This window comes from Sparassis crispa (assembly GCF_003851025.1).
Source record: "Sparassis crispa DNA, contig_000000F, whole genome shotgun sequence".
In the NCBI taxonomy this organism is placed as follows: domain Eukaryota; kingdom Fungi; phylum Basidiomycota; class Agaricomycetes; order Polyporales; family Sparassidaceae; genus Sparassis; species Sparassis crispa.
The window spans coordinates 2,835,512-2,863,365 of NW_020939747.1; the positions used below are offsets into that span (position 1 = coordinate 2,835,512).

General features: G+C 52.9%; 14 protein-coding genes across 14 annotated transcripts; 8 read left to right on the forward strand and 6 right to left on the reverse strand.

Moving 5' to 3' along the window:
- Positions 1 to 372: 372 nt before the first annotated feature.
- SCP_0110460 (hypothetical protein) lies at positions 373 to 922 on the reverse strand (the record flags this gene model as incomplete). Its single annotated transcript, XM_027753275.1, has 4 exons — positions 373 to 530; positions 586 to 660; positions 727 to 784; positions 830 to 922. 4 exons carry the CDS (start codon positions 920 to 922, stop codon positions 373 to 375), a joined length of 384 nt encoding a protein of 127 aa, XP_027609076.1.
- Positions 923 to 2,058: 1,136 nt separating this feature from the next.
- SCP_0110470 (Methyltransferase ausD) lies at positions 2,059 to 3,218 on the reverse strand (the record flags this gene model as incomplete). The annotated part of the gene is made up of 5 exons (XM_027753276.1): positions 2,059 to 2,582; positions 2,637 to 2,711; positions 2,776 to 2,867; positions 2,928 to 2,968; positions 3,030 to 3,218. 5 exons carry the CDS (start codon positions 3,216 to 3,218, stop codon positions 2,059 to 2,061), a joined length of 921 nt encoding a protein of 306 aa, XP_027609077.1.
- Positions 3,219 to 3,402: 184 nt separating this feature from the next.
- Positions 3,403 to 4,521, reverse strand: SCP_0110480 (hypothetical protein; the record flags this gene model as incomplete). The annotated part of the gene is made up of 5 exons (XM_027753277.1): positions 3,403 to 3,917; positions 3,966 to 4,040; positions 4,108 to 4,199; positions 4,265 to 4,305; positions 4,366 to 4,521. The coding sequence occupies 5 exons, from the start codon at positions 4,519 to 4,521 to the stop codon at positions 3,403 to 3,405; spliced, it is 879 nt and encodes a 292-aa protein (XP_027609078.1).
- Positions 4,522 to 4,710: 189 nt separating this feature from the next.
- On the forward strand, positions 4,711 to 5,950 carry SCP_0110490 (Probable oxalate; the record flags this gene model as incomplete). Its single annotated transcript, XM_027753278.1, has 2 exons — positions 4,711 to 5,305; positions 5,373 to 5,950. 2 exons carry the CDS (start codon positions 4,711 to 4,713, stop codon positions 5,948 to 5,950), a joined length of 1,173 nt encoding a protein of 390 aa, XP_027609079.1.
- A 315-nt stretch (positions 5,951 to 6,265) lies between these two features.
- Positions 6,266 to 6,933, forward strand: SCP_0110500 (hypothetical protein; the record flags this gene model as incomplete). Its single annotated transcript, XM_027753279.1, has 6 exons — positions 6,266 to 6,324; positions 6,375 to 6,422; positions 6,475 to 6,571; positions 6,634 to 6,714; positions 6,777 to 6,800; positions 6,856 to 6,933. 6 exons carry the CDS (start codon positions 6,266 to 6,268, stop codon positions 6,931 to 6,933), a joined length of 387 nt encoding a protein of 128 aa, XP_027609080.1.
- An 898-nt stretch (positions 6,934 to 7,831) lies between these two features.
- SCP_0110510 (hypothetical protein) lies at positions 7,832 to 8,822 on the forward strand (the record flags this gene model as incomplete). Its single annotated transcript, XM_027753280.1, has 5 exons — positions 7,832 to 7,845; positions 7,906 to 8,009; positions 8,522 to 8,564; positions 8,619 to 8,729; positions 8,789 to 8,822. The coding sequence occupies 5 exons, from the start codon at positions 7,832 to 7,834 to the stop codon at positions 8,820 to 8,822; spliced, it is 306 nt and encodes a 101-aa protein (XP_027609081.1).
- A 660-nt stretch (positions 8,823 to 9,482) lies between these two features.
- Positions 9,483 to 10,590, reverse strand: SCP_0110520 (hypothetical protein; the record flags this gene model as incomplete). The annotated part of the gene is made up of 7 exons (XM_027753281.1): positions 9,483 to 9,545; positions 9,611 to 9,757; positions 9,816 to 9,971; positions 10,037 to 10,157; positions 10,217 to 10,338; positions 10,393 to 10,472; positions 10,536 to 10,590. 7 exons carry the CDS (start codon positions 10,588 to 10,590, stop codon positions 9,483 to 9,485), a joined length of 744 nt encoding a protein of 247 aa, XP_027609082.1.
- Positions 10,591 to 11,414: 824 nt separating this feature from the next.
- SCP_0110530 (Alpha-galactosidase) lies at positions 11,415 to 13,461 on the reverse strand (the record flags this gene model as incomplete). Its single annotated transcript, XM_027753282.1, has 13 exons — positions 11,415 to 11,609; positions 11,663 to 11,744; positions 11,812 to 11,957; positions 12,023 to 12,090; positions 12,156 to 12,278; positions 12,351 to 12,417; positions 12,484 to 12,525; positions 12,586 to 12,740; positions 12,856 to 12,878; positions 12,938 to 12,963; positions 13,018 to 13,130; positions 13,184 to 13,201; positions 13,257 to 13,461. The coding sequence occupies 13 exons, from the start codon at positions 13,459 to 13,461 to the stop codon at positions 11,415 to 11,417; spliced, it is 1,263 nt and encodes a 420-aa protein (XP_027609083.1).
- Positions 13,462 to 13,880: 419 nt separating this feature from the next.
- On the forward strand, positions 13,881 to 14,900 carry SCP_0110540 (hypothetical protein; the record flags this gene model as incomplete). The annotated part of the gene is made up of 1 exon (XM_027753283.1): positions 13,881 to 14,900. One exon carries the CDS (start codon positions 13,881 to 13,883, stop codon positions 14,898 to 14,900), a length of 1,020 nt encoding a protein of 339 aa, XP_027609084.1.
- A 254-nt stretch (positions 14,901 to 15,154) lies between these two features.
- On the reverse strand, positions 15,155 to 18,461 carry SCP_0110550 (hypothetical protein; the record flags this gene model as incomplete). The annotated part of the gene is made up of 14 exons (XM_027753284.1): positions 15,155 to 15,193; positions 15,242 to 15,424; positions 15,502 to 15,864; positions 15,914 to 16,591; positions 16,683 to 16,843; positions 16,900 to 17,109; positions 17,182 to 17,227; positions 17,282 to 17,403; positions 17,464 to 17,610; positions 17,667 to 17,775; positions 17,828 to 17,991; positions 18,047 to 18,113; positions 18,174 to 18,254; positions 18,321 to 18,461. The coding sequence occupies 14 exons, from the start codon at positions 18,459 to 18,461 to the stop codon at positions 15,155 to 15,157; spliced, it is 2,511 nt and encodes an 836-aa protein (XP_027609085.1).
- Positions 18,462 to 19,142: 681 nt separating this feature from the next.
- Positions 19,143 to 21,087, forward strand: SCP_0110560 (6-phosphogluconate dehydrogenase, decarboxylating 2; the record flags this gene model as incomplete). The annotated part of the gene is made up of 9 exons (XM_027753285.1): positions 19,143 to 19,156; positions 19,215 to 19,248; positions 19,306 to 19,408; positions 19,479 to 19,895; positions 19,956 to 20,222; positions 20,279 to 20,490; positions 20,547 to 20,840; positions 20,905 to 20,983; positions 21,032 to 21,087. The coding sequence occupies 9 exons, from the start codon at positions 19,143 to 19,145 to the stop codon at positions 21,085 to 21,087; spliced, it is 1,476 nt and encodes a 491-aa protein (XP_027609086.1).
- Positions 21,088 to 21,508: 421 nt separating this feature from the next.
- On the forward strand, positions 21,509 to 24,006 carry SCP_0110570 (Asparagine synthetase domain-containing protein; the record flags this gene model as incomplete). Its single annotated transcript, XM_027753286.1, has 12 exons — positions 21,509 to 21,826; positions 21,887 to 21,904; positions 21,981 to 22,081; positions 22,134 to 22,155; positions 22,205 to 22,402; positions 22,461 to 22,756; positions 22,824 to 22,904; positions 22,958 to 23,198; positions 23,251 to 23,274; positions 23,321 to 23,386; positions 23,438 to 23,632; positions 23,683 to 24,006. The coding sequence occupies 12 exons, from the start codon at positions 21,509 to 21,511 to the stop codon at positions 24,004 to 24,006; spliced, it is 1,884 nt and encodes a 627-aa protein (XP_027609087.1).
- A 449-nt stretch (positions 24,007 to 24,455) lies between these two features.
- On the forward strand, positions 24,456 to 25,735 carry SCP_0110580 (Prohibitin-1; the record flags this gene model as incomplete). Its single annotated transcript, XM_027753287.1, has 9 exons — positions 24,456 to 24,489; positions 24,547 to 24,650; positions 24,710 to 24,787; positions 24,845 to 25,057; positions 25,121 to 25,216; positions 25,270 to 25,281; positions 25,336 to 25,366; positions 25,422 to 25,453; positions 25,514 to 25,735. 9 exons carry the CDS (start codon positions 24,456 to 24,458, stop codon positions 25,733 to 25,735), a joined length of 822 nt encoding a protein of 273 aa, XP_027609088.1.
- A 460-nt stretch (positions 25,736 to 26,195) lies between these two features.
- Positions 26,196 to 27,711, forward strand: SCP_0110590 (Nuclear and cytoplasmic polyadenylated RNA-binding protein; the record flags this gene model as incomplete). Its single annotated transcript, XM_027753288.1, has 4 exons — positions 26,196 to 26,231; positions 26,331 to 27,281; positions 27,339 to 27,600; positions 27,656 to 27,711. The coding sequence occupies 4 exons, from the start codon at positions 26,196 to 26,198 to the stop codon at positions 27,709 to 27,711; spliced, it is 1,305 nt and encodes a 434-aa protein (XP_027609089.1).
- Positions 27,712 to 27,854: the final 143 nt, after the last annotated feature.

Genomic DNA, 27,854 nt, shown 5'->3' on the forward strand with positions numbered 1-27,854 from the left:
CGTGCACCATTTAAGCAGGGACAGTCCGTAGTCAGTTAAATTTACTCGTTTACTCGTTTTCTACAATACCTGCACATGTACACAAGTACGAGATCACAAAATAGACCACAGCAAATATCGTGTATGGACCCTTCTGACAGTTCAGTCCAACTCCCAGGAGAATGACTGAACATGTGGCCGAAAGGGGGGTCCACATGTGGCACCTCTGTGAAGCCCTTCTCAACCAAACCACCCTGCACACCAAAGATCGCGGATCCCGGTTCAGGTGAGAGCAGCCCCGCCAACGATCGTGCAAGCCGCAGCTGTTGCCCCTCATTGAAGAGGTGGACAATGACGAAGCGTGAATTGCAGAGACGTGTCTGAGAAGAGGCGTCAGCGTGGTGAATGCAAGTCAGGTCTCGGGGTCTCGGGAGTGTAGAACGGCGGCACTTGTTTCAAGAAGTTGGCGTCGAGTGCATCTCCTGGAACGAACCGCACAGAGAACGTCTCTGCTGTGGACTTGAACAGTTGGTGGCCCAATCGCCAGAAATCTGACGAGATGAGAGTCTTCCAGGCATAATCAAGCTTCGTTCAAGCTACACGTACCAGCTTCGAGGTCGGATGCGATCGCATTCTCTACCGGGTAGTCATTGATGACTGCTTTCCTGATGTCGTTTGCGACTAAAATACTATACGTCAGTACCATAGACGCGCGAGTTTATGGCAAACTTCCAAAATACCACTTACAGCAGCAGCCGATGTCGAGGAAGATCGCACCTTTGCGCTCCTTGCCGAGCTTCAGGAGCTGGTGGACCTGTCATGTTTAAGATGAGTACAGACCTTGACAAACGCGTTCCTGCGGATTGAGGTTGTAGAAGCTATCGTCTAGGGGAGCCTTCTCCGGCACAGCTGAGAAGATGCTATCTGCTCTTGCTTGGTCCATGTCGACTCAATTGTACGATGCAACCGGGCGAGACCACTGCAAGTGACGTGGTAATGAGCTGCTCTCGCGTCAGGTACTCATACAAGGTCAAGTAGCGGTCACAGTTTATGACACGCACCTGGCATGGAACATACCAAATTATCGGAGGGCACCTGTCGTCGGCGAGCAGCAGCTGCGATGGCTTGGTGGGGGTGCACAGTAAGTAACGGCATTGACTTATGCATCAACGAGGAAATTATAATACCGAGCGTGCAGGGCCAAGCCAACAGGATGCTGATGCGTAGGTGAAACAGTTTCAGTGGTCAGAACATTCAGCAAGAACCACTGGAGAGTCAGTGGCACCGGATCAGCAGTACAATAGGCTTACTACGAGGACAAGTTCTGAATCGTGCTGCTCTAATGAAAAGTGGAAGCTGCAAGGAACTTGGAATACAGAAAATGGAGAGACATATGTACACAGGTGTGTATACGAGGGCAACTCCGACTTTGAGAGACTGCTGGTTCTACGGCTAGCAGACTTAAGGAAACAGATAACAGAAGCGCTCAAACATCGTGACCGTGACCGTTCACGCGCACGTCCCAACACGTGATCGCGACGCGACGCGTTCAATATCTGGGCGTGACCTACACGCAGATCACCAAGTCACCACCGGTAGACACTAGCTTCTTGGAGGCGATATATACTCTGAATTTTTTTTTGGTGTGCGTATCCTCGTTCCGATCTCTGCAGCTCGGAGAGAAATTGTATATCCATTCAGCGTAGATTCGTCACGTACTTTTTATGCGGCGCAGAATCAACCTGCATGAGGGGCCTGACGAATTAAATCGGGATGCTAGTGTCCCTGCGGAATTCTTGTCTCAATACGGGATAGTCACCACCTGTATTTTGATTCTCCATTATATGGACTGGCTTGTTTTGCGTTCCAGTGCCGATCTATGCAACCAGGTCACGTATCTCTCTGTCGGGATGTTAACCGCCTCTTTCAGATAATCGAAATCCAATGCACAGACCTCCTGCTGGTTCGACACATCACGTAAAATATGACAGTGTTACTTATGATTGATACGTGTGCAGCGAGACTGCGAATACATTACCAACGTTGAACGACATCTTCTATGCACCTGCTACACCTCACTCACACCCGCGTTACGGACCAGACCAGCGTATACCTTCCAGGCCTATTATCCGCCGTCGGCACGATATTCGCCGGGTCTAACTGGGCCTCCACCTTTACTGCACCCTTCCCAAACACCTCCTCCCACAGCCCTGTCCAGCTCTGCGGGGAGTGACAGAAATAGTGCTTCTTCCGAGCGCTGTCTGACTCTTCCAATGCACATGGGGTCGGCATCCCGGCGTGCGCGCCAAAGATGATGGAGCCGGGGACGGGCGAGAGGAGACCCCCGAGCGCGCGTGCAAGCTGCGCCTGCGGAGACTCGAGGAAGAGGTGGAAGAGCGCAGAGGCGTGGATGGCGGAAACGCGTCCATGTAGAGGTGCGAGAGAAGTGAGGGAGGAGAGCGCTGGCGCAGGTGTTTCTGCAGGGAACCGCAGCGGGGGTGATACGGGAAGGAACGCTTGGTCCAAGGCATCGCCATGGACGAAGGGCACTGGGAATGTATCCTGCGTAGAGTTGAACAACGTGTGACCAAGGTTCCAGAATTCTGTTGTGTCTGGGGTGAGATATGGCGCGCACTAAGGAGAAATAATTGGCTTACCTTGCTCAAGATCAGACGCGATCACGTTCTCGATGGGAAAACCGTCGGCAACAGCCTTCCTCACATCGTTCCCGACTGCGTCGTCGAGGGCCAAATACTTGTAAGTGCTTTCCAACTCCCGAGGTAAGTTGGCACCCACAACAACAGCCGATGTCGAGGAAGATCGCGCCCGTGCGTTCACGCCCGAGCTTCAAGAGACGATCGTACTTGGGCATGCAGGAGATCTTGAGCCTGCAAAGACATCGATTGTGCCGCGTTCAAGATGACTTGTCTTGGCAAAATACAACATACTTGGTAAACATGAAGCGACGGATACATACGTACGGGAAGACCTGCACTCAGAGTTCGAGATCGGGTCTCATACTAGGATGTTCATTCCGAATGACCACATACCGCAAATGCCAGTGCTCGGACCTTGATTATATGCGCCTTCAGCGCATCTTCATCCTGGATTCCCGTCTGCGACTTCAAGAACGCGAGCTCTTCGTCGTTGAGGGAGTAGTAGCTCTCCTCTGCTCGGAGAAGCTCCCCGACTGCGTCCAAATCACCGCCGAGCTGGACCGAATCGTTCACGGTGGTCATCGTTCTCTGGATATGGATGTCGTAGTCCCAACGATACAATTAGTTACCTCGAGAGCTCGCTGTACTGCGAGGCAGGACTGCGGAACATGTGCCGAGCCGGCGACTGATCTCAGACAGACACCAGAACTAGATGAACTGCTTCAACTTTCGTGCCTCTGGATATCCGTCTCTAACCAGAACGTGTCTATAGTCTTACAACGGACCAGACCAACAACGTAAATTCTTCCCCCTCTGTAGTGGGCAAGCTCACCTCCACCAGCCGACTGTTGACCTCCACCGTGCCCTTACGGAACACCTGACCGTTCCACAGCTCCGCCCAGCTCTCCGGGGAGTGGCAGAACATGCGCCTCCCCCGCGATATCGGCGAGCCAAGCCCCTTCTGCACGCGCCCTCCATGCGCGCCGAAGAGGAGGGACCCCGGTTCTGGCGAGAGAAGCCCTGCGAGCGCACGGGCGAGTTGCAGTTGCTGGGCCTCATCGAAGAGGTGAAAGAATAATGCCGAATGGATGGCGGAGACGTGTCCTGCGAGGGGGGTCAGGGTCGTTAAAGAAGACAGTGCTGGAACCGCGGTATTTGGGGGGGAATAGAAGGGAGGAACCACTTGGAGGAACGATTGGTCGAGTGCGTCTCCTGGGACGAACCGCGCTGGAAACGTCTCCGGGGTAGATTTGAACAATTTGTGGCCCAGTTCCCAGAAACCTGACAGTCATAGTTGAACATCTGGCGCACAATAAATAGCTGACTTACCTGGTTCGATATCAGATGCGATTATGTTCTCGGCAGGGAACCCATCTGCAGCGACCTTTCGCGGATCAGTTCCGACTAGAAATGCACGCCCAAGAGCTCAGCTAGTCCTGCTTGGATCAGCCCACCAATTAACGAAACTTACCGCAGCAACCCATTTCGAGGAAGATGGCGCCTTTACGCTCCTTCCCGAGCTTAAGAAGCTGCTGGTAATCGAGCCAGAATGATATTCTTAGCCTAGAAGAGTGAAATGCGTGCATTGAGTTCTACGGTAGAACACATAGAATAGTTATGATACTCACTTGGCAAATGATAGAAGACGAATGCACGGATAAGGGTACACCTAAGAGATGAGGAAGATGCATCTACGAGGTGAAAACCATTGTGATATGGAAATAGATACCTCGTAAGCTTCTGCTTGGATGTTCAAGATATGGTCCTTGAGGGCATCCCTGTCACGGATGCCAACTTGAGAGGCGAAAAACTCGATGTCTTGGTCGGACAAATCATATTGCGTACGGTCGAGAGGAATTGCAGCCTCGTTGTCTTCCCGGGCCATTACTGGTGGAGGAGGAGCAAGTTAAGTTAGGGTTCGGTATAATGCTCGTGATCGACGCGTCACGGTGCACGTGTTCACGAATTGGTCCCGCAATCGTACCAATGCGTCATGTCTACGTCACTTTTCAAGTTCTCACCGGTCACAGCATATATATAACCTATAAATGTTTTACACCTCCCAACGTGCACGATGTCTCCATCGGACCCACCCCCGGAGCCTCGCAGAGGCAACCTCGGCTCAGACATAATCGGTCCCCGCAACCCGGAACGCGAAAAGCAAGCCGTCTCCCTCGTCCGCCCGCCCAGCACCGACCACGGCACACTCCCCTCCTACAAATGGTCCTTCGCCGACTCCCACATCCGCATCGAGGAGGGCGGCTGGGCACGCCAGACCACCGTCCGCGAGCTCCCCACCTCCACCGAGCTCGCGGGCGTCAACATGCGCCTCGAGGAGGGTGCCATCCGCGAGCTCCACTGGCACCGCGAGGCTGAGTGGGCGTATATGCTCGAGGGACGCGCCAGGTTCACCATTCTGGATCTCGAGGGTGGCGCGTACGAGGCAGACGTGCAGAAGGGTGATCTTTGGTACGCACCGACGGGGAGGCCGCACTCTATCCAGGGCTTAGGCAAGGGTGGATGCGAGTTCATGCTCGTCTTCGATGACGGCAACTTCTCCGAAGACGAGACTTTCCTCTTGTCTGACTTACTTGTGCACATTCCCAAAGAGGTCGTTGCGAAGAACTTCCGCGTCGACCCCAGTGTGCTGGACAAGCTGTCCTCCAAAGGTGCGTGAGCCAAACTATCACGCACTATCATGCATGCCTGCCCATCGTTGATTTGTCTCCCTGACAGAGAAGTTCATCTTCCGCGGCCAGACCCCCGATACGTCTCGCCCCGGTATCCCGCCCTCCTTCCCCAAGTCCAAGCATCGCTTCACTCACAGCCTGCTCGCGCAACCCCCTCTGCGCGCACCCGGTGGCGAAGTGCGCATCGCCGACACCTCCAACTTCCCCGTCTCGACGACCATCTCTGCCGCACATGTAACAATCTCGCCGCACGGCCTGCGTGAGCTGCACTGGCACCCGAACGCGGACGAGTGGTCGTTCTTCATCCGCGGGCGGGCGCGCGTGACCGTGTTCGCGGGCAGCGGTACGGCGCGCACGTTCTCGTACCAGGCGGGCGACGTCGGTATCGTCCCGCGGAGCCTCGGCCATTATGTCGAGAACGTCGGCGATGAGGAGCTCGAGATGCTCGAAGTGTTCCGCGCGCCCAGGTTCGAGGACTTCTCGCTTGAGCAATGGTTGAAGGGCTCTCCTGGACGCATGGTTCTTGAGCATTTGAATTTGCAGGACAGTGAGGAGGGAAAGAAGTTCATGGAGGCGCTGCGCAAGTCGCAGATGAAGGAGCCGGTGAAAGCGGCGAAGCTGTAAAAATGAAGACGAACTCGAACGACTTACGTTCTGTTACATTCTGTAGCACATGTCGTTTGCTATTTGGGTTCTGTAATTCTACAGTGTCGTCATCATCAATCAGTCCTGGCATCACTTGTTCGTGTATTCTGGGTGAGCGACAGATCTGAACACATCTGACCCATGATACGATGGAGCATAAAGGAATGAGAGGAAAATAAATATTGAGACCCGTAGGTCTACCACTCCGGGAAAGCGTGTCATCCTTGTGCAGGGGCCATGCTAATCTTCTCTGTATCGTTCCAATTTTTTCGTATGTCACCCCGAAGGGGACATATGATTGTGTGGGGGAACACTGGAGGCGAGGTTATATCTGCATTTTGTTCAAGTTGCGGGTATGCGATCACGTGCACTCGAGGCTCCTTACGAGTGCCCGGCTTCGGAGCTCACACGATACTTTGCGACTGCTTGCCATTACCGGGGTCGTCGCCCTGCAGCTGCGTCCTCTGCGTGTAATACCCGGGCATGTCCTGATTGCGTTGTAGATTCGGATATAAGTACGACGATGAGCGAACGCCCAGCATCTCACCAACATCGTTCTACAACGGAACACCGCTTCTAAAGTGCTACTTTATCAAACAAGTGCGTCTATCCCGTGTCTGCTGTTCCGTGCATTGTGGACCTGACCTGCTCCCGTGCAACAGATGGCGTTCGCTGAACAATCTGCACCCGTGGACGCATGCCAGCTAGTGAAGTGCAGCCAGTGCGGCAAGACGACTTGGAGGGTAAGTCTCACGCTCGCAGAAGTTTCGCCCACTGATGCTGACCTTTCGTTGCGCACGTACAGGGCTGCGGCATGCACGTTGACGCGGTACGTCGAGTCTCATTCTCCTTTACACGCATCATTATCATCTCTGCCTCTGCAGATCATGAAGGACGTCAAGGAGGGGGACAAGTGCAAGTGTCCGCCTCGCTCGTGGTTTCAGTCGCTCTTGGGCATCTAATGTACCGCCTGAGTTGTGAGAGCTGAGTGTACGATTATTGATCAATTGTATCATCTTGGGTGCTTCGTCGAAATATGTCTTATCCGATGGCGTAGAGCTCCCGGTACATGCGGAAATGGGTTATATGCTGTGAGCGTTAGTCAAACACTGCTGTTCAAGCATGGTTCCTCGCGACTAGTAGGTACCGGTCCACAATTCGACACCCGCTAGCACAAGTCGCTCACGCAGTCACTTGAACGACAGCTTCTCCCTTCGCGCATCCTTCGGTGACTTCGGTTCACGCACCATCTGACGATTCCAGTCGTTAGTTCTACGTTGAAGGCATAATACGGCACGCACAATAACCTGTTGCACGGGAGACTTGGTCCAAATGGGGTTGTTCTCTCCCACCGTGTAAGACGCGACCACCGCGAATCCGAACTTCTCATAAAAGGCCCTCGTCTCCGGTCTGGTGGACAAGTACGAGCGTCGAGCTTGCGCATCCGCCTATTCCCTCTAGCTAGGTGAGTGCGCAGAGAGATGTTTACCGAAAAATGGTGCACGCACTCGGCTTGTGACCGCTTGTAGGAGCGCCGAGCCGTACCCCATGCCCTGCTTGTCGGGAGAGACTGCCAGCGTGTCGATCGCGAACATGTCATCTCGCTGGCCCCCAACGGCTCCGTCCTTCGCAGCGTGGCTCTTTAATCGCGCTTCTTTCAGCCGCTGACAGCGGAGTGGCGCTGCGATCAGCAGAACACACCGACGACCGAGAGATCTCTTACCTGCCTTTGCTCCTTCGTGCCTGCCAGCATGAAAATCAAGACAAGAAAGCAGAAAACTACGGCTTGTAACATGCGCCGGAACATCTTTCGGAGTGGTGATAGTGCATTGCTGGCGGAGCCACTACAGGCGCGAGAGAATGGTCAATGCGAAGTAAGTGCATCAACACGGCGCAAGCTCACTATGTGATATAACCGTCCCCGCCGTCGATAGCGATCGCCTCCCTTTGGCTCACGTAGTAGACGCATTCGATATAGAAAAACGTACAGAGTTTGCCGACACGGGGCTCTCTGGCATCCTGCAACGGAACAAGTACGGTAGGTCCGCGTTCAGTATGGACGTTTGGTGGGTGACAAGGCTCGCACCGGTGGCGGCTGGAAGATGTAGTTGATGAACGGATTGTCGCGAAATGCCCTCATCTTCACATCAACTGTGCTTGGGATTTCGCCTGCAGGAAGGCCTTAATGAGTGGATCCATCCTATTCGATGTGGACTCACGATATTTCAGCGGTCTGCACCCCACTTCTGTCTTCCCCATGTCGATTTGCTGGTGTCTGCCCCCACTCTGCTCCACACCGGCCTCCTTCTGCCCCTTCTTATATCACATCTATTCGGCGGTACCTGTCAATGGAGTTGCTAGTGAGGCGCAGTCTTGAGCTGCGGTGCGTAGTCACTTCTCCATCGCAGGGACTGGCCATGATTGGCGCTGTCATTTCGTGCTCGCTGAGTGAACCCGACCTTGACATCCGCGATGTCATTGGCCGCAGCGGTCGCGCCTTGCTTTTGACGCACTCTTTCTCCAGTTCGGCGCTGACGTTCAAGTGCACAGCATTTGCGTGCAATGTGTTGCAATATGTACTAAGATTCGCGGCGTGAGTCACCCATGATTCTCATCCCAGATATGCTCATCATTATTTCCTCCGCAGTGTGCCAGTTAGTAGGACAGTGACGCTCTTACCCAACTGCGACTCCCACAACAAGTTCTCGCACCATCTACTATATCCAATTTTGTTGTGCTCGACGGGATTGATGTTCCGGTACGCATGAATATGTCCATATTTAACTGTGGGAGTATGTCACACTGACGAGCTGTAAGTCGATTAGCATTAAGTCGTAGTCACCAATCCTAATCCAACCTCTACTACCGTTAGGCATTCAGTCACTTAGATTCAAGTTGTGCTTTCTCCCCTTGTGCATCCTTCAACAATGTGGGTTCGCGCACTATCTGACAATTCCAATCATCAATCTTTGAAAATGTTGCAGACAAGATGGCGTGCGCAATAGCCCGTTGAACCGGAGGGCGGGTTCGTGTCGGATTATTCTCCCACATCGAGCACTCTGCGATGACTGTAAACCCGAACTTCTCGTTGAACGGCGTGGTCTGCTGTCTGGTGCACAAGTATGAGCGTCGGGATTGCATATCGGCCTTCATCCTTCAAGTGAGTGCTCGTAAAAGCATCCATGGAAAACGGCTTTGAAAACCTGGAATTTCCCTTGGGAGTTCCGCAACAGTATGCAAGAATACTTCTGCGAGCAGCCTTTGCAGTGAGTCCGAAAATATTCCCTCTTCAGCCAATTTCGGCTCTTGCCCGATCATTGCAAGTTAGACTTGCCACTACCTCAAACAGTCTATCGATTGTCACTTACACTGCTTCGCGCCATCATCATACGTCATGCACCTTTGTGGATGCCCGATTGGGTGAAAGTCACCAGTAATATTTCAACAACACTACTGCACTGACTGTGGTACGCCTCTCCTGATGTTACCCGGCACGATGGCCTAACTCGAGTCAGTTCCAAAAGCCCTTTTCCAGGTTTGAATACATGTCCAACAATTTCGGTTCTCTCACCATCTGTTGTCACAGGTTGAAACAACATCAGCGTTCAGACTCCTTAAAACAGCATACATGTCACATACAACGACCATCTCCACTGGCGGCTTGGTCCACGTAGGGTTGCTCTCTCCCAAAGTGTACTCGCCCACCACCGTGAAACTGAGCCTTTCGTAGAAACCCGCGGTTGGAGGTCTGGTGATCAGCCATGTACCTTTGGAGTGTGCATCGGCCTGTGCGTCATAGGGTTTCAATGCTAACTGGATATCATGATGAACATAGGGATCTTACTTTCGCTGTAACAGCCCCCACCAGCGCAGAGCCGTACCCGATCCTTTGTTTCTCCGGTGCCACTGCGAGTAAGTCAATTGCAAACATGTCCTCAATTTGGTCACCAATCGAGTCTTTCGCTGCGGCATCGCCCTTTTTTCTCGTCTCCTGAAATCGCTGGTACGAAAACAGCGGAATTAATATGAAGGAACCTTCATTCCAGAGTGTGCAGTGATCCTAACCTGCCATTGCTCTCGTGAGTTGATCAATCTGAAACATACACTGAGGATAGCCATGAGGATAACGCGTAAGGTACGCTCGAGCACCCTGCGTGGCTGAGACAACAACGTCAACGGGCTGCGGCTGTGCCAGCAAGTTATTTTAACTCATTCAGCTGCGAAGGAAGTCTCGCCGATGCTCACTACATGACAGAACCGTCACCTCCATTGATCCCCAACATTTCTTTACTACGCACATAGTGGGAGCTCTGGATCATGCTGGCCGCCTTCCTCCCGATTCTGACCAGTCGGGAATCTCTTGCATCCTGCGGTCGGTGCTTTATTGGTTTGCTGCATAGTCGATGTAAGAACATACTCACGGGTGTATTATGCAGATAGTCGACGAGTGGATTGTCTCGAAATGCTTCCTCTGTGACGTCCACTGCCTTTGAGATCTCATCTGCGGGTGGATATAGCTATCAGTGAGGGCTACTTCAAGTACGCTTGGTGTAAACAAACTTACCGTATCTCAGAGGCCTGCATACCACTTCTTTAAATTCGTTTCCGGCGCTTAACATGCTTGACAAAAATTGTCAACGCAGGGTTGCTGCACACCAGGGGAGCGGTCCAAATACTTATATCCCCAGGGCTTGGAAATTACTTCCGGTTGTGATCTACGCAGCACAACAGTAGTTCGAGTCAGTCGACTTATCGCTCTCGTTCTTATGATTGGCGCGCGTTGTCGCCGGCTCCGAAGAGTAACTGACATCGCGCACACACACAGCGGATAACGTGCGCAGTGAATGTGCAGCCAGCCTTCTGATTCTCTGTGCACGTTCGGGAGGGCTCAAGCGCTCAGGCCTCAGGCTGTGCTCCGGCGTTACAAGAAGATGTCGGTTGCACTGCATTAGACAACCAACAGAGTGCTGGCGGCGTGCGTAGGTATATAGGCAATTTCAATTTCAAAGATTGATCAACTCTTCCCGTCAGGCATGGAGTCTTTCACCATCTACAAAGGTATCACCAAACATTTAGCTTGCAGGTTGAAACATCTGACCTACAATGCTCATGATCAACTGTAACAGGAGAACTTGTCAACGATAGTGTAACATTGTTGAAGACGTTTTTGAACTGCTACGGCGCCTTGCAACCCGGGGCCTTATCGCTGAGATTTCAAACGTTCAACCGCCATTGAGCTATTGCAATCAGATGCACCACGCGGAGTTTGCACGCACACGCATGCGGGCGTTTGCTTGGGCTCGCGCGCTTGCAGTAAGAGATTGTGCACCCTCGGCTGAGTGGAACGGTGAAGAGTCATAGCGACGTAGCATTCAGCCATTTCAACACACATTCATAAAAATCAAAGTCGCCTTGCTAGTTTTCAGCACCTATACGGCATCTGCTAGAGGTCCGATACGTCTCTCCTCGTGGCAGACGAAGACACAGGGACGGCCTTCCAGATCCTCACTTGGTGCATCCCAATTTCTACGCTGGGGATAGAATTTGTGAATGCGCCGATGTCCTTCCCCCACTTTCCTGCACTGTCCTTCTGCCAGAGGTCGTAAATTTCATAGGTACCGGCCTGGTATGCAGCACCCTGCGTGTCTGATAAGCGGGTCAAATATGGGGGAATGAAGGTGTTAATTGTACCTGGTCGATAAACACGTCCGTAAAGAGGACGTCGACATTCTGCGTGTTGGGCGAAGTGTTCATCAGAGCAATCACGAATGTACTGTGCACGTTCGTGGGCAGATTAGTTTTCCTTTTCAGACAGTGCATGCAACAAGAACTGCGCTAACTTGTTGGTGAGGCTGCCTGACCAAAGGGAAATGTCCCCGCCGGCCTCAATCGGGACTTTCCACAAGCGATTCGCAGCGGAACCCGACGGATCCTGGTTGACGGCGATGATCGCGTCGTTCGTGAGGATCGTCAGTGTTTCGTTGGTCTGCAACATGTCGAGCATAGATGGTCACCAAGCAATGCAGTTGCGATGCGGTCACAGGTACGTACCATGTTCGTGACATCGTTGCCGAGGATGAGCGGGCTCTTCAACACGCTCCACATAGAGAAATGGGTGACTAGAACGATTTTCTCAGTATCAACTATATCATGTTTCACAGCAAGGAAGTAGCTTGCAACGCACCATATTCGTCGTACGTCATTCCACCATTGCCTACTTCGAGCATGTCGAGGTCGTTCCAATGGTTTACGGCAGCTTTCTGCCCAAGCGGAGCAGCGAAGTCAACTATGCGTGTCATAGCGCAATCTGTATAATTTCCATTATGAGGATATATGAAGACTAGGCGGACATGAATAGAAGGTGCATGCGCAAACGTACGGTATCCAGAGAGCTTGCAGTCAAGCATCGACAAGCACGGACAGCGCTCATCGTAGCGGTTGTAATTCTGTATGCCACAATTTCGAGGTCACATTTCGAGGTCACAGTAGAGGGACGAAGAGCAATGGCGTACATCATAAATATCACCAGAAATGCGCCAGCTGTTGGCGATCGTCTGGCGGAATGAACTGCAGTCAGCCCGAGTCCAGATAGCCACTAGACTAGCGATACGTACAGGAGCAAATTCCCAAGGCCTATCCTCGCCCCAGTTGCACAATGAGTAGAGGATAGGACGCCCAGTCGCGTTAAGTGCAAAAGACATGTTCGCATAACGCTCATATGAAATTTGTGGCGTGCCAAACAGGCCTTCGTTGTAGCAGTTATCGTATTCTGTGCTTGAAAAGTCAGTTCGAGGTTCCTTGAAAGTATATAAAGGACTTTCTGAGGTAGTCAACCCCCCATTCAGCGTATGTCTGTGCATCAATAGTCTCATAGCCTAGCGAACCAATGTGACCGCCACAGGTATGCCTGACCAGCATGAACTCAACGTTACTCAGCAGGGGTGAACGTATTCAATGGCCACATACATTCCTGCATCGCTGTAGATGCCAAACTAGGTAAGATATAAGATGCGATCTTCCTTCCTTTATAAAGGCTAGACGCATACCTTCAAACCCATGGCATGAATCTCATCCGCAAGGTATGCAATACCGTTCGGAAACAGATTGGGATCCGGTACAGGCGCGCCAGTCGTCGCATTGCGCTGGGGGGCTTGCCAACCTACACCCGCTATCAACTCACCAGAGCGCAGCGTTTTATACAGTGCGACTCACAGTCGTCTATGATGACATCTGGAGAAAACTAGCATAAGAGATGGCAACTCGAGAGAAGAGCTGCAGCACTCACACTCGTACCCATATTTTGAAAGGCCAGAAGAAACAATGGCCTGCGCAGCACCTAGTATGGTTTCTTCCGAGATATCACAACCGAACCTATTCCACGTATCCCAACCCATCTGAGGCGTGATTGCGAGGCCATTGTCGTGCGCGCCAACGCGAGAAATCAACAGAGACAGGGCTACAGCGAGAATGGAACTGAGAGAAGAGAACATTCGAGCTCTTGGAGGACAGAAATACCGCATATACCCTATTTTATATGGGCAGGTAACGGGTAAAAGACGGCGTTCTACGACCATTCACCCATGCGAGCGAAGTCATAGTGGAAGATCAGATGACGTGTGGGGCACGTTTGGAGCATGCAGGTGACAGTGAGTGGCCTCGAACAGACGAGACATGAAGAGTTCGGCAGAGGTCCGAAGGAGAGAAATGTGTAGGGAAGTGAGGCGAGCGGTCCGTCATGTTGCGTGCAGTACCACCTTGTGATGAGAGGTTATTTTGGACGAACGGGAGAAGCAATACTTGACGGTGGAAGTTAAGAATGCACAGCCGCGTGCGAGGAAGAATGCGCGCGTCACGGGACCAGACACGCGTCGCGTCCGGTATTATTTATACTCACCCCAGAACCACAACGATGCCACGTCCAAACTTTCCCGGCAATTTTGTGCTTGACCTTCACGATCTCGCTGCCATAATTCTTAGCTGCCATGCCCAGACAGAAGATCGCTTTGCAAATGCCCAGCTGGTAGAAATTAATTGCGGTGACACACCCCTCCTAACTCTCCCAAGCCACGTCTTACCGCTAGAATGGCATTACCATGTCAATGCTAGCCAAAAGCGCGTGGCGTATATCGTGCGCACCAATTCTGAAGCCCCTGAGCGGACCACGTTGGACACTTTCGTAGCTCTAGAAGGTGTGCGGGCGTCAGGAAATTGCACACTGTCCCGCCGCGAGCTTGAGGACGTCTTCTGGCGCTGCAAGGACTTCGACAGCGGCTACGTACTCGCGTATGTCGCACAGAGTGTGATTGAAGCCCTTCCAGCATCTGCATCTATTCGAGCGCGTACCTCCTCTGGCTTCGAACTCATCTGTTCTCCATCGGACGTCGTTATAGGAGAAATTCGCGTCCGTCCTCACGAGGCGTGTCTCATGGTTGACTACGAACCCAGGCCAGATTTGGGACCCTCGAAGGTTAACATGACTCAACATCTATCTGGCTTCGACAGCGGCCTCTCTTGGATATACCTCCTATTGGGCAAGGCCGTCGCTGCTGACCTGGAGGTGGATACACGAGTGGTGTTAGACCTGGTGCTGCCACAGATTGGTGGTCGCGGAGGCGGTGGCGAGCTGTTTGCACTTGAGCGTGGTATCGACTACCACCAGAAGGTGCTTCCGAAGTATGCGTCGGAGTTTGAGGGGCTGAAGATGTCGGAAAAACTCATGTTGTCGCCTCCCGACATTCAAAGACGCGGTGACGCGTTGACGAACATGGTGCTGGCTCAGTTGGGCAAGGTCATAGGCGGACAGGATGGTTTCTGCCGGTATTGTGGAGAGGACGGAGTCGAGACGCGCTGCTCGAAGTGCAAGAAAGCGTACTTCTGTAAGGAATGCCAGGTGCTGGGTTGGAAATATCACAAAGTGTGGTGCACGTGAAAGCGACAGTGAGTGATAACAGTGTCGCGGTGGTTGTCGCTCCTAATATAATTTGTACTTCATACTCCAGCATCCGCACGTACCGAATTATTGCGGCCTTTCGTTGTTCCCATGTGTACCTACAGGTTATATTGACTGTATGAAATTAACGATTAGGTATATCGCGCAATTCACACTTACTACAGATTTTGTAACAGTACAAAGTTGCATCCAGTATTCTACATGTTCCTGTGCATCAAACATACTTGTCTTGATTACTGCCTCTTGAGTTTCAAGCCAGGAAGGCGGAACATCTGAAGATTGATAAATTCCCTGGATACCATTCGCTGTGAGTGTCTCACCTCGAAGATCATCTCCGCAGGTACACCCCAACCCCGAACGCCTTCCACTCTATTTTGCAGTTGCGTGCCGAGCATCACTCCTATCACTGCCCCGCTCTCTTCATCCACGATAGGACCACCACTCGAGCCCGGCGTGGGCGGTGGGTCGAAGTGGAGGTGGGCAAGCGCGTCGTATGACCCAGGCTGAGTATAGCGGTTCAGAAACGAAGCAAATAAATCTTTTTGGCACCAGTTATCCTGAGCGCAATGTAGACACGCACCTTCGCTTCGCGTCCTGCCGAGTCCCGATATTCGACGACAGTGCCTCGTACCCATTTGCTCCACGTCCCACCTACCCACGGCGTCCACCCATCCGCATCCGCATCGGAAGTAGACGTGGGCGGGGCTTCGCAGACGAAGTGCGCACGGATAGGCGTGCCTGGGTGGGCAGGGTACGGCGAGACGGGGAGCGTGCGCAGATTTGCGGGCGCCGTGGCAGAGAGCAGAACAAGGTCGGAACGGTGCAGCGCCGAGAGCACCGCCGAGACAGGGCTGAAGGTCGGTGACGAGGCGTCACCGCTTACCAGCAGCGAGCCCGAGACGTGGGGCTTGGGTATAGCGTTCAAGACGGGACTATGCCGTATCTACGAGGTACCATGACTTGCGTCCTGAGGCATCCACTACAGGACCTACCTCCTCTAGAGTATGTGCACAAGTCACAAAGACGGCCTCACCTTCCGACATACCGGGGGCATTGATAGCGAAACCTGAGCAATGTGTGATCTTGTGCTCCTCCCCGCTCTGAGCGGCATGCACCACCATCGCGACAGTATGGTTCTCCTCCGACGCGTTTGAGTCAAATGGAGTACGCCTATCGGCTGACGGACGGGATTCGTAAGGCAGACCAACATCAAGGACGCGCTCCGAGCGGTCGAGATATTGCAATATGAGCTCAGGGAGATCATGAAGTCTGTCCTCGGATCCTGGAGGTGTCGCGTGCCTGCGAAGCTCGTAGAGGACGCGAGCGTCGAATGCCGTGGATGCATCCGGCGGTTTGAACGATGATGAGGGTGGTTGTTCGGTGGGCGGGGGTGAAGGAGGGGAAGGTGGTTCACCGACGTACGTCGTACTGCCTACCACCGCATAGTTCCTCGTGGAGACGCATGGTGCGTAGATATATCTAGCTTTGCCGGTCCGCCACTTGGCCCGACAAGGACGAACACTCAAGCTAGGACGGAGAGCCATGCACGCAACGTTCAGCAAGACAGGAAATTTAATATTGCTGAAGCCAACCAGTCGCGCCCACGAACGGACAATGCCGCGGGCTCGATCACAATCGTCTAAATCCTGCAGCTGGCTAGTGTCAACAGACTACCAGCATCGGTAACGCGTTATAAATGTGTATAAGTATACAAGAAGCCCTGGGGTTATATACCAGCAACAGATGACGTCTCTAATCGACCACCACGCTCCACTCATGAGGGATTTTGCCCGTTTGGATGCTAGTTAATTGTTTCCAAATGGGCCGCGAAACGGGGCCCATGCCATCCGGACCAGTCGGGATATGAATGTCCTCGCCGAGATAACCAATGCGGTCGACGGGACTGATGACTGCCGCAGTGCCTGAAGAGCGCGAACTTAGCACGAAAGAATTAGAAGTGTTGTCGGATTACTCGCACCTGTACCGAAGAACTCGACCAACGTGCCCGTCTTCTCAGCCTCCTTCACCTCCTTCATTGACACCGAACGCTCCGAAACAACCAGATCATCCGGAAGGTCCGCAATCTTCGCCTGGCCTGACGCGTGCCACCGCGCGAGGGAGAGGACGGAATCACGCGTCACCCCAGGGAGAATCATGCCATCTAAAGGCGGCGTAACAAGTTCCGTTGCTAATCAACATAAGATAGAACCGGTCAGCATTACATTTGTGATCGGTATATGTTCGGCCATAGGTGACGCACCTCCGTCGGGACGCTTGAAGACTACAAATGCGTTCATGGTGCCGACCTACCAGGCGTAATATGTTTGACGAATGACTATCAAGTAGAGACTCTGACATACCTCGGTGATTAGGTGGTCGGGCCCATGCAGCCACAGGTTCTGGATATAACCCTGCTTCTCAATCTCCCTTTGCGCAACGAGTCCTGGAGCATAATTCGCCCCCAACTTGTACCCGCCGATGCCTGTAAGATATGTCACACATGGATTATAACTCTTCAGCCGCAAATCGATCAAATCCATACCTCCCGGAGCAGCACGTATGTATTTCGTTGTACCATAAAGTGCTACAGGCTTAAACCCTTTGGGATAATACGGTCCCACCGGACAGCAAATCACGTAGAGCAGGGCTTCTTTCGCAGGTGCAATGCCCAGAGCAGCCTGAGTACCAACTATGGAACGCTGATCAGCGAGCGCTTTAGCGTTATGCAAACCAAATCATCATTACTCATTGTGGGACGTATATAAAGACTGTAACCTGGCAAGCCTGGTACCCAATCTTTGTCTTCCTGGATCAGCTTCTTGAGGAGCTCAAGCATAGCTTCGGGTTTGAAATTCTGGTGATGGGTTTCATGAGCCCAGGCTTGTGCGAACAGCTCCACGACTTGCCGGCAGAGCAATGCGCGACGCGCTAGTGTTCATGCGTTTGAAGTTCATATCTGGTCTGAATAGTGTAATTTTGCCAGACTCTTGGCGGTACGCTTTCAGGCCTTCGAACAACTCTTGGGCATAATGAAAGACAGAACAGCTTGGTTCAAGAAGAAGTGGGCCATCTGGGTGTATTGTCACTTTGTAAAGAACACCAGGCACGAGATGAGTTGTACTGACAAGGTTTAATTTTTGGAGCATCCCATCCTGTTGTGGCATTCCAAGGGACGACCAGCATGTGGTCGGTCTGCCATCAAGAGATGTTCGATTCTGCTCGGAACCTGGAGTGAATAGAGAAGCATCTCACGAAGTTATGTCCGAAAACGATTTCGGAAGGTTCAGGACGCTTCTTGGGCTCGCCCGTGCGCTCGATTTCCAGGCGCGCAGGCTATCGTCATCGAAGAGCGTGCGAGTCAATTTGACAGACGCATGTACGACAGCGAAGTCAAAATACCTCTATATCAGGCAAAGTGGCAGGGTCTGGTGTGGGCGTAGTGGATCCATATCGTACGGGTGCGAGGCGAGGGATGACACGGTCAGGTCGCCGCAGAAGATCGGTCGAACAGCGTGGAGAAGGACGGAGAGATCGCAGCATGGGTAACAGAGAACCTGATGCGAGCCTTGCGAGGTCAAATTCTAGTGGGAATTGATTTTTTATAGTCGAGACCGAGTCAGTCCTGGCCGCCGGCGCATCGCCGGATAGGCCGTCGGTGACCGACGCGCCACCCGCGGAAGCCAATCACATCCGGGCGGGGCCGTACATTTTCCTCCCCGCCCCGTGGTCTTCAGGCCCGCCCGCCGTGAGCGCCGCGGCTTCAGGGCCGATGCAAAGATTGCCCAGACGGGCCAGAACGTCGCGTCTAAAAACCCCATTCCGATCACGTGCGGGCTGACAACGCGCTCGTCACAGTCACGTACGCTGTTACGCTGCGCCGTGACGGCGACTCGGGAATCGACGACACGCCATATGCCGACTCCGGTGCTCACCCAATCTACCATGGTGGAGATGTCAGCAAGAGGATAGAAGATGTGAGAAACGTTGCCCGTATGTGAGAGTGCACGGACGAATTTTACTGTCGCTGAGTGAGCTGGGGCACGGTGGCGAGTTATCGCTGATCCTCCCACGATCACACCTGCCCAGTTGGAACTGTGACAAATATCGACGTCAGCTCGCACCCTCCTATATCTCATCGACATCGCCTCCTGCTGGGGATCATTGCCATCCTTGCCTCCTACCACGACCATACTCGACCGTCTCCGTTCTATCCTTCCCGCGATGTCTGCGCCCATGTATGTGTCGTGTATCCCTCTCTCCAAGTCATCCTTAACGTGTTCATCTCTCTTGCAGCGGTGATATCGGCCTTATTGGCTTGGCTGTCATGGTTGGTCGTCGAGTGCTTGCGCTATCCTAGCGGTTTAATCATAAACGTGAAATGCAGGGTCAAAACTTGATTTTGAACATGAATGATAAAGGCTTCACCGTCGTCGCATACAACCGTACCGTTAGCAAAGTCGACCACTTCCTTGCTAACGAAGCTAAGGGTCTGTTACTTTCCCGCCACGTCGATGCTTGATATCTGTCAACTAAGACTATCTGAATTGTATAAAACAGGGACGAAAATTCAAGGAGCGCACTCCATCGAGGAGCTTGTATCTAAGCTCAAGAAGCCTCGCAAGATCATACTTCTCGTGAAGGCTGGTCCTGCCGTTGATGCATTCATCCAGCAGCTCGAGCCGTATCTCGAGAAGGGTGATATCATTATCGACGGTGGTAACTCCCACTACCCCGACTCCATCCGCCGCACCAAAGAGCTTGAGGCCAAGGGCCTCTTGTTCGTTGGTTCCGGTGTCTCCGGTGGCGAGGAGGGTGCTCGTTATGGCCCCTCACTTATGCCAGGTGGTTCTCCTGCTGCCTGGCCCGCTATCAAGGAGATTTTCCAGGCAACTGCTGCTCAGGTCAACGGCGAACCTTGCTGCGATTGGGTCGGTGAGACTGGTGCCGGACACTATGTTAAGATGGTTCACAACGGTGAGAAGCGGCATTCTCACGATATCCGCATCCTTCTAGAAACTCACACGTACATGCCAGGCATCGAGTACGGTGACATGCAATTGATTGCTGAAGCCTATGATATCTTGAAGCGCGGTCTTGGTTTATCCGAAGACGAGATCGCCGACATCTTCTTGGCATGGAACAAGGGTGTCCTCGACTCGTTCTTGATCGACATCACCGCGAACATCCTCAAGTTCAAGGATGACGATGGTGAACCCCTTGTCACTAAGATTCTCGACAAGGCTGGTCAGAAGGGGACTGGCAAGTGGACGGCCATTGCTGCCCTTGATGCCGGCATGCCCGGTACGCAGCGACGTCTTACTAAGTCAGATGCGTGAAGTAACACCGTACTGGGGTAGTCACTCTCATCGGTGAGGCTGTGTTCGCCCGCTGTTTGTCCTCCATCAAGGAGGAACGTGTTCGTGCCAGCAAGGCCATCGCTGGCCCTCAAAAGGAGGTCTTCAAGGGTGACAAGAAACAGTTCATCGACGACCTCGAGCAAGCGTTGTATGCTTCAAAGATCATTTCTTACACTCAGGGCTTCATGCTCATGCGCGAGACCGCCAAGGAGGTGAGCTCCAGTCACCTGTGTCTCTGTGCCTACATTTGTTGACTGACTTCATGCAGCTCGGCTGGAACTTGAACTATGCTGGGATTGCGCAGATGTGGCGTGGTGGTTGTATCATCAAGAGTGTATTCCTTGGTGATATCACCTCCGCTTACCACAAGAGCGGCAAGCTCGAGTCGCTCCTGTTCGACGACTTCTTCAACAAGGCCGTCCAGAAAGCACAGCCTGGCTGGCGGCGCATCATCGCCCAGGCCGTCCTCTGGGGTATTCCCACGCCTGCCTTCAGCACTGCCCTTGCCTTCTTCGACGGTTACAGGAGCGAAGTTGTTCCTGCTAACATCCTGCAGGCGCAGGTGCGTCCGAGAAACAAAGTCTAGATCTCGTGATAGGTGTTGACTTGCGGATCAATCTCGATAGCGTGACTACTTCGGTGCGCACACCTTCCGAGTAATGCCCGGCAAGGAGAACGCGAAGCTCAAGGCCGGCGAGGACATCCGTGTGTATCCGTTACCTTCTGCAACAGACTTCTACTAACGCTGGGTAGACATCAACTGGACCGGCCGCGGCGGTAACGTAGCTGCCAGCACATACATCGCTTGAATGGCGCGCCCCGCGTTGCATGCGTACGCGAGTTACAAGCAGTGGATTTTGCAGCAATGTAGACTTTGTATGTTTTCTAACGGTCAGGCTAGCCACTTTGTACGTTACGCTGCGCGTGTTCGAGTTGCTTCGATAGTTGGAAGGGGAAGACCGATGCGATGTATCGCTAGAACGCAATAAATGAAGCAGTCATTCTTCTTGTATTGGTACCGTTTGTTTGTTGGAATTCGAACTGAAGCATTCATTCTTTCATTGGTGAGTTTCGTGCGATCACGCCGAGGTAGAAGTATGTCAGTGATGGGTTGTAGCGAAGGCCCACTGCAGACCATGTGGAAAAAGATTGGTGCTTGTTCGGCAGTCTCCCTATAGTGGTAGGGTAGTTTTGGTTGATCCTCTGTGAACGACCTTGGCTAAAACATCCATGTGCGGGATCTTCTTCTCCCTCCGAAGTGCGGTTTCTCAGGACGACGGCAACGAGACTTCAGCCTCAAACCTCTCGCAACTTCTGGGAAAACTCCAGCTTGCAAATGCTGCTCGTGGTTTGTGCGCATATACCAATCTTGCTCCAGAGACTCAGCCTCGCCGTGCTACAGGCCCAGACGCGCAGGAAACTGTGCATATAACCGTCCAGAGAATTGCATTGACCTTTTTTGCATCCGAGCTGCGATTGAGGGGAGAGGCGGCCGTTGCGCAACCGCACATTGACCCTGACGGAAATGTTCTGTGTTGGAACGGAGAAGTTTGTAATTCATTTATCCAGTGCGTGGGGCATTTACTGACAGAACGAAATGCATGGCAGATATTCGAGGGCATGTCTGTCAGTACTTGCTTGCGGAGACATTCCGTGAAATTTCGTGGAAGATGTCGTCGGAATTGACTCCACAACATATTAGATCGCGCCCGATGAGAATGACGGCAAGGAGCTCTCAGCCCTTCTCCAAACACGAAAAACACCGGAAGAAATACGAGACGTCTTGGGCAGCATCGAGGGACCGTACGCAGCCATACCGTATTGAAGGGAGGTTAAACCTAATTATTTCTTCCAGCTATGCCGTTGTGTATTATCAGGTATGCTTGAGCCAATTATCTCTTCTTTGTGCACTCACACTGTCTTCAGAAATCTTCTCGACGTATCTACTTCGCACGGGATCCTCTCGGCCGACGGTCTCTGTTGATCCACAAACCGACTAGGGCGAATCCTTACTTCTTGTTGACATCAGTGTCAGCAGGAGCTCACCCAGCGTATAATCTAGAGGAACTTCCGACAGAACAGATATACTGTCTCGATGCCGCCGAGCTGGGCAGCGGAGAAAGTGTTGGTATATTCCTCTACAACGTGGTGTTCGCCTTGTCTCATACTTCTGGTCATGCAGGTCGAGGCTAACTTTCAGCGGTGCTTTGAGACAATTCCTCGGCACGGATATGAGTTGAATGTGCCATTTGTAAGCTATCTTTGGACAAAACGTTTCCCCTTTTCCCTTCCGAGCATACTCACATATGCAGGATCTCAGGCTAGACTTCCTAAGGTCAACGTTCAACTGCCCGATGATCCCCCAATGGTGCAAGACTTGGATCATATCCCAGCGCACCTGTCATTCGCAGTGGATGAATTGACGGCCCACTTAGACAGGAGCGTAATGCTCAGAGTGCGCAACATACCTAGGAGCAGGTCCGTTTACTGTTCAAACCTTGGTGCAATCTGTTATGCGTGTCTTAACTCAATCGTGCTGCGTCAGCGCGTCTTCTGGGCAAGCCAAAGTGGCCGTCCTTTTCAGCGGGGGTATAGACTCTACGATGTTGGCATTCTTAGCCAGTCGGTAAGCTAGCCGTTCGGTCCAATTGAAACAGTACAACTCATATCCTGTCGCAGTCATGTAGATCCGGACGAGCCCATTGACCTCCTGAACGTTGCATTTGAGAACCCACGGAAAATCTCCGTGCAAGTGGAGGGAAACATCGGCGGGCTGCCAAAGCGGGAAAAGAAGCAGAAACTGCGGGACCCGCTCGACTACTCTACGGTGCAAGTCTCTTACGACGTACCGGACCGGCTGACAGGGCTCAAGGAAGTTGAGGAGTTAAGGAGGTTGTGTCCAGCTAGGGTGTGGAATTTTGTGAGCTCCCATAAACTTACAGCTTTTGGTCTACTCTAATGGTAACCCACAGGTCGAGATTAACGTTCCCTACGAGGTCAGTTCAACCCTCTGCAAGCCATATCTAGCACTGACTTGAGCAGGAATCTCAAGGCGCTCGGTCAATCGTCGAAGCACTTATGTTTCCCGGTCGAACAGTTATGGATCTGGTGCGTGATCAACGGGGAACTGAGAAAAGAACCTTGCTAACACTGATACAGAGTCTTGCAGTCGCGTTGTACTTTGCTGCAAGAGGTGTCGGCCAAGTTCGGAGTTGTCCAGGAGCACCTGCGCAGCCGTACACAACGCCTGCTCGCGTACTCCTCAATGGACTGGGCTCTGACGAGCTCCTCGGTGGGTATGGCCGCCATCGCACGGCGTTCAAGGCGGCTGGGTGGCAGGCAATCGTAGACGAGGTTCGTTTCAGACTCGCACTGATATACGGTCTCACCTAACCCCATTGCAGCTACAGCTGGAGCTTGATCGAATACCGACAAGAAACTTGGGCCGAGATGACCGGGTCATCTCATCCCACGGCAAGGAAACACGACATCCCTTTCTCTCCCTCTCTGTCGTCTCCTTCCTCGCCCGGCTACCGGTGCACATGAAGACGGATCCGAGGTTAGAGGCGGGGCTGGGGGAGAAGTTGCTCTTGAGACTGGCGGCGAGGAAGGTGGGGCTGATAGAGGCGAGCGCGAGGAAAAAGCGGGCTATGCAGTTCGGCAGTCATTCTGCGAGAATGATACCAGGAGAGGGTGACCGGAAGGGTGATCTACTTTTGAACCGATAGTGATGTGAGAAGAGATGAATCTCGTGGTGCACAAGTACTGCATATGCCATCACCCTTGGGCATGCAACTTGAGTTTCGCACTTGCCTGGAAAGCGCTTCTATATCCATGCATACGGGGGACCTTCGTGGATAGAAAAGTGGTTGGTCCTCCATAAAATACACGTACGGTGCATGGAATACGCGCACGTACGCGTTCAGTCTGAGTCTGTACACTTGAGAATCATGATGGCAGTCTACTTATAGTGGTAGGGTCGGCGAAAATTAAATAAATTAAATGAAATTAATTCGAGTGAGTGAGAAAGAATTCACCCTGCAGCTAATGGCCATCATGATCGAAAGGTCACGCGCACGTTGGGGGTGACGCGCTTCTTCCGCCGGAGCAAAACGCGTTGTCTCTCCTTCACCGAGTCTGACCACATCTCTCAGCATAGTCGTCGCTCTGTCTCGCCATGGCTCTCTTTCAGACGGCGAATCGCCTCATAAGTAAGTCTGGCTAACGTCGTATGCACGTAGGATTTACTCAACACAGTCATCGTCCAGTCCCTGTGGCAATTGCTGCTGCCCTCATCCAGGCCAGCATCTATGATGTTCCAGGAGGGTACCGAGCCGTCATGTTCGACAGGTTCGCCGGTGTTAAGGATACAGTGAGTGGTGTGATTTTCTCGTGGCGGGCAGGTTGAACACCTACACCCTCTCCTGACAGGCCAAGCCTGAAGGCACACATTTCCTAGTCCCTTGGCTGCAGCGGGCAATCCTCTATGACTGCCGCATCAAGCCCCGAGTGAGTGAAGCTGTTCGTACTCCGTTCATGCTCTCTAATTTCGGGTGTGTGCGCTAGAACATCTCGACCACCACTGGTTCAAAAGATCTCCAAATGGTCTCTATCACTCTTCGAGTGCTCTCTCGCCCAAACATCGAGCACCTTCCGAGGATCTACCAGGGTCTCGGTCTGGATTACGACGAGAGGGTTCTCCCATCAATTGGAAATGAAGTCCTGAAGAGCATTGTCGCCCAGTTTGATGCTGCAGAGCTGATCACTCAACGAGAAGTAGTCAGTACAGAACTTGCTGACCGTCATTTAGATCATGCATCTCACTGCTTACGCTTGCTAAAGGTGTCATCGCGCATCAGGGAGGACCTCCTCCAGCGTGCCGGTGAATTCAACATCACGTTGGAGGATGTGTCCATCACTCACCTCACGTTCGGAAAGGTGGGATTCGCGACTCTTTCCCTTGTGATAAGGCTAACGTGTTTGTCCTCTAGGAATTCACTCAGGTACTATAAGTCCGGCGTCGGTTGGATGTTGACACTGACAGATCGCGTATGCAGGCCGTAGAGGCGAAGCAGATTGCTCAGCAAGGTGTGTCTCGGATTACAGGTGAAAGTTTCATCAACTGACTTACGATTCGTCGCAGACGCGGAGCGTGCAAAATTCATCGTGGAGAAGGCCAGTCGGATATATAGCCGAGAGTGCTTACGTCCTCATTGACTGTCTTTCTCTTCTCAGGCTGAGCAAGAACGGCAGGCGGCGGTCATCCGGGCGGAAGGTGAGGCCGAGGCGGCGGCGACTATTTCGCGGGCTCTGGACAAGGCAGGGGAGGCATTCGTCACGTTCCGGAAGATCGAGGCAAGCAAGGCGATCGTGCAGTCGCTTGCTGGCAATCCGAATGTGACATACATCCCGAGCAGTGGTGGGAATGTGTTGTTGAATGTACCTAGCCAGAAGTAGTGGTGTACAATCATTAATGCTATGCACGCTCTGGAACGCATCTTCCCGTGAAAAATCTCGCGTAAGGTGATGAAAATAACGACTGGAAACGTTGAGCCCGGGACTCGAAACAGGGAGGTCGAGATACGTGTGGCTGATGATTATCTGGGGCACGGAGATAGCCGGCGTTCGGAGGGCGTTCGCAGCTTTCGCAGAACGTAACTCTCACTCTGTCTCCTGACTAGTGCAGTTGTCTCTCCGTCCATTTTCCTCTCTCTTCTCTCCGTTTTTCTCTCGTCTCTCTCCTCCTCTCTCGTCTCTCTGTCTCATCTATTCGTCTGTCTGTTTATCGGACTTATATCTTCTCCCCTTCCCGTCTCTTGTCGATTTCCTGTTGTAAATCTTCCTCTCATCTCAGCCCATCTCGCGTACTCATACAACTCTCCTCTAGGCCTGACGATTTCATTATCTTTCTGTCATCATGAATCCTATGAGTCCGATGGCTGCTGAGGCCCCGGTAAGTTTTCTGACACTCTTCTGAGCATGCGAGCGACTGACAATGCCTTCTCCCACTGATCTTTTGGATCTCGTGTATGGTTGCGGTTGTGACTAGCAGAGGCGTGCTCACCTCTACGTCGGGAATCTGAGTCCCCGGGTAACAGAGTACATGCTTACCGAGATCTTTGCCGTGGCTGGGCCCGTGCAGCATGTGAAGATCATCCCCGACCGCAACTACCAGCATGGTGGCCTCAACTACGGCTTCGTCGAATACATGGACATGCGCGCTGCGGAGACTGCCCTCCAGACGCTCAACGGACGCAAGATCTTCGATACCGAGATCCGTGTCAACTGGGCGTATCAGGGCCAGCAGAACAAGGAGGACACGAGCAGCCACTATCACGTTTTCGTCGGCGATCTCAGTCCCGAAGTCAACGACGAGGTGCTCGCGAAGGCCTTCAGCGCATTCGGCACGCTCTCGGATGCTCGTGTGATGTGGGACATGAACTCGGGCAAGTCGCGCGGGTACGGTTTCCTCGCCTTCCGCGATAAAACCGACGCGGAACAGGCCATCGCCACCATGAACGGCGAGTGGCTGGGTTCACGCGCGATCCGCGTCAACTGGGCCAACCAGAAGACGCAGGGCGCGCCTCCGAGTGGTGGTATTCCCGGACGGAGCCCCCCCAGCATGGGAGGCGGTGCACCGGCACCGATCAACTTCCAGGGCGGCCCGCTCTCGTACGAGTCCGTCGTTCAGCAGACGCCCGCGTACAACAGCACGGTTTACGTCGGCAATCTGGTGCCATACTGTACGCAGGCGGACCTCATTCCGCTCTTCCAGTCCATCGGCTACCTCTCCGAGATCCGCATGCAGGCCGACCGTGGCTTTGCGTTCGTCAAGCTGGATACGCATGAGCATGCTGCGATGGCAATCGTACAGCTGCAGGGCCAGATGGTGCACGGACGTCCCATCAAATGCAGTTGGGGCAAGGACCGCGCCGATGGCGGAACGGCTCTTTCCTCAGGCTCATTGAGCCCTACTCCTGCTGCCGCGCCGTATGCGAATGTGGTACGTGCAACCGATCTGTGTGTAGCGCGATTTTTTTAGCTCAGTAAATTTTCATAGCCAATGTACGGCATGCCTCAGCCTAACACTTATGGTCAGTACCCTGGCTTCACTGGCTACGCTGGCTTCCCTGGCCAGGCGGCTGGCACTGGTGCTACTGGCGCAGCTGCGCCAGGCATGGGCAGCCCTGGGACTACAGGAATGGCGATGAGCGCAGGTGCCCAGGCCGGTGTCGCCGATCCCACCGCTGCCGCAGGGCAGGCTGCGCAGGCACAGTGGGCTGGTGCTGATCCCAGCTCTTATTATTCAAATTATTGGGGTGGTAAGCGACGCGCTCGCGCTATTTAGAGAGATTCACTGATTTGGTCTACTCGCAGGCTATTATGGCCAACAAGCTGCCGGCCAAGATCCTCAGCATCAGGGATCTGCCTGAAAGTCTCCCGCAGAACTATCAAATGAATGAATGATGAATGTAGCGTCCGTCCATCGTGTGTCGTTAAACTGTGCTATTACAGCTTCTCTCGTATCGCCTGTGATGCTGTTTGTTCATAGTGTTATTTAGTTTCCCCAACTCTG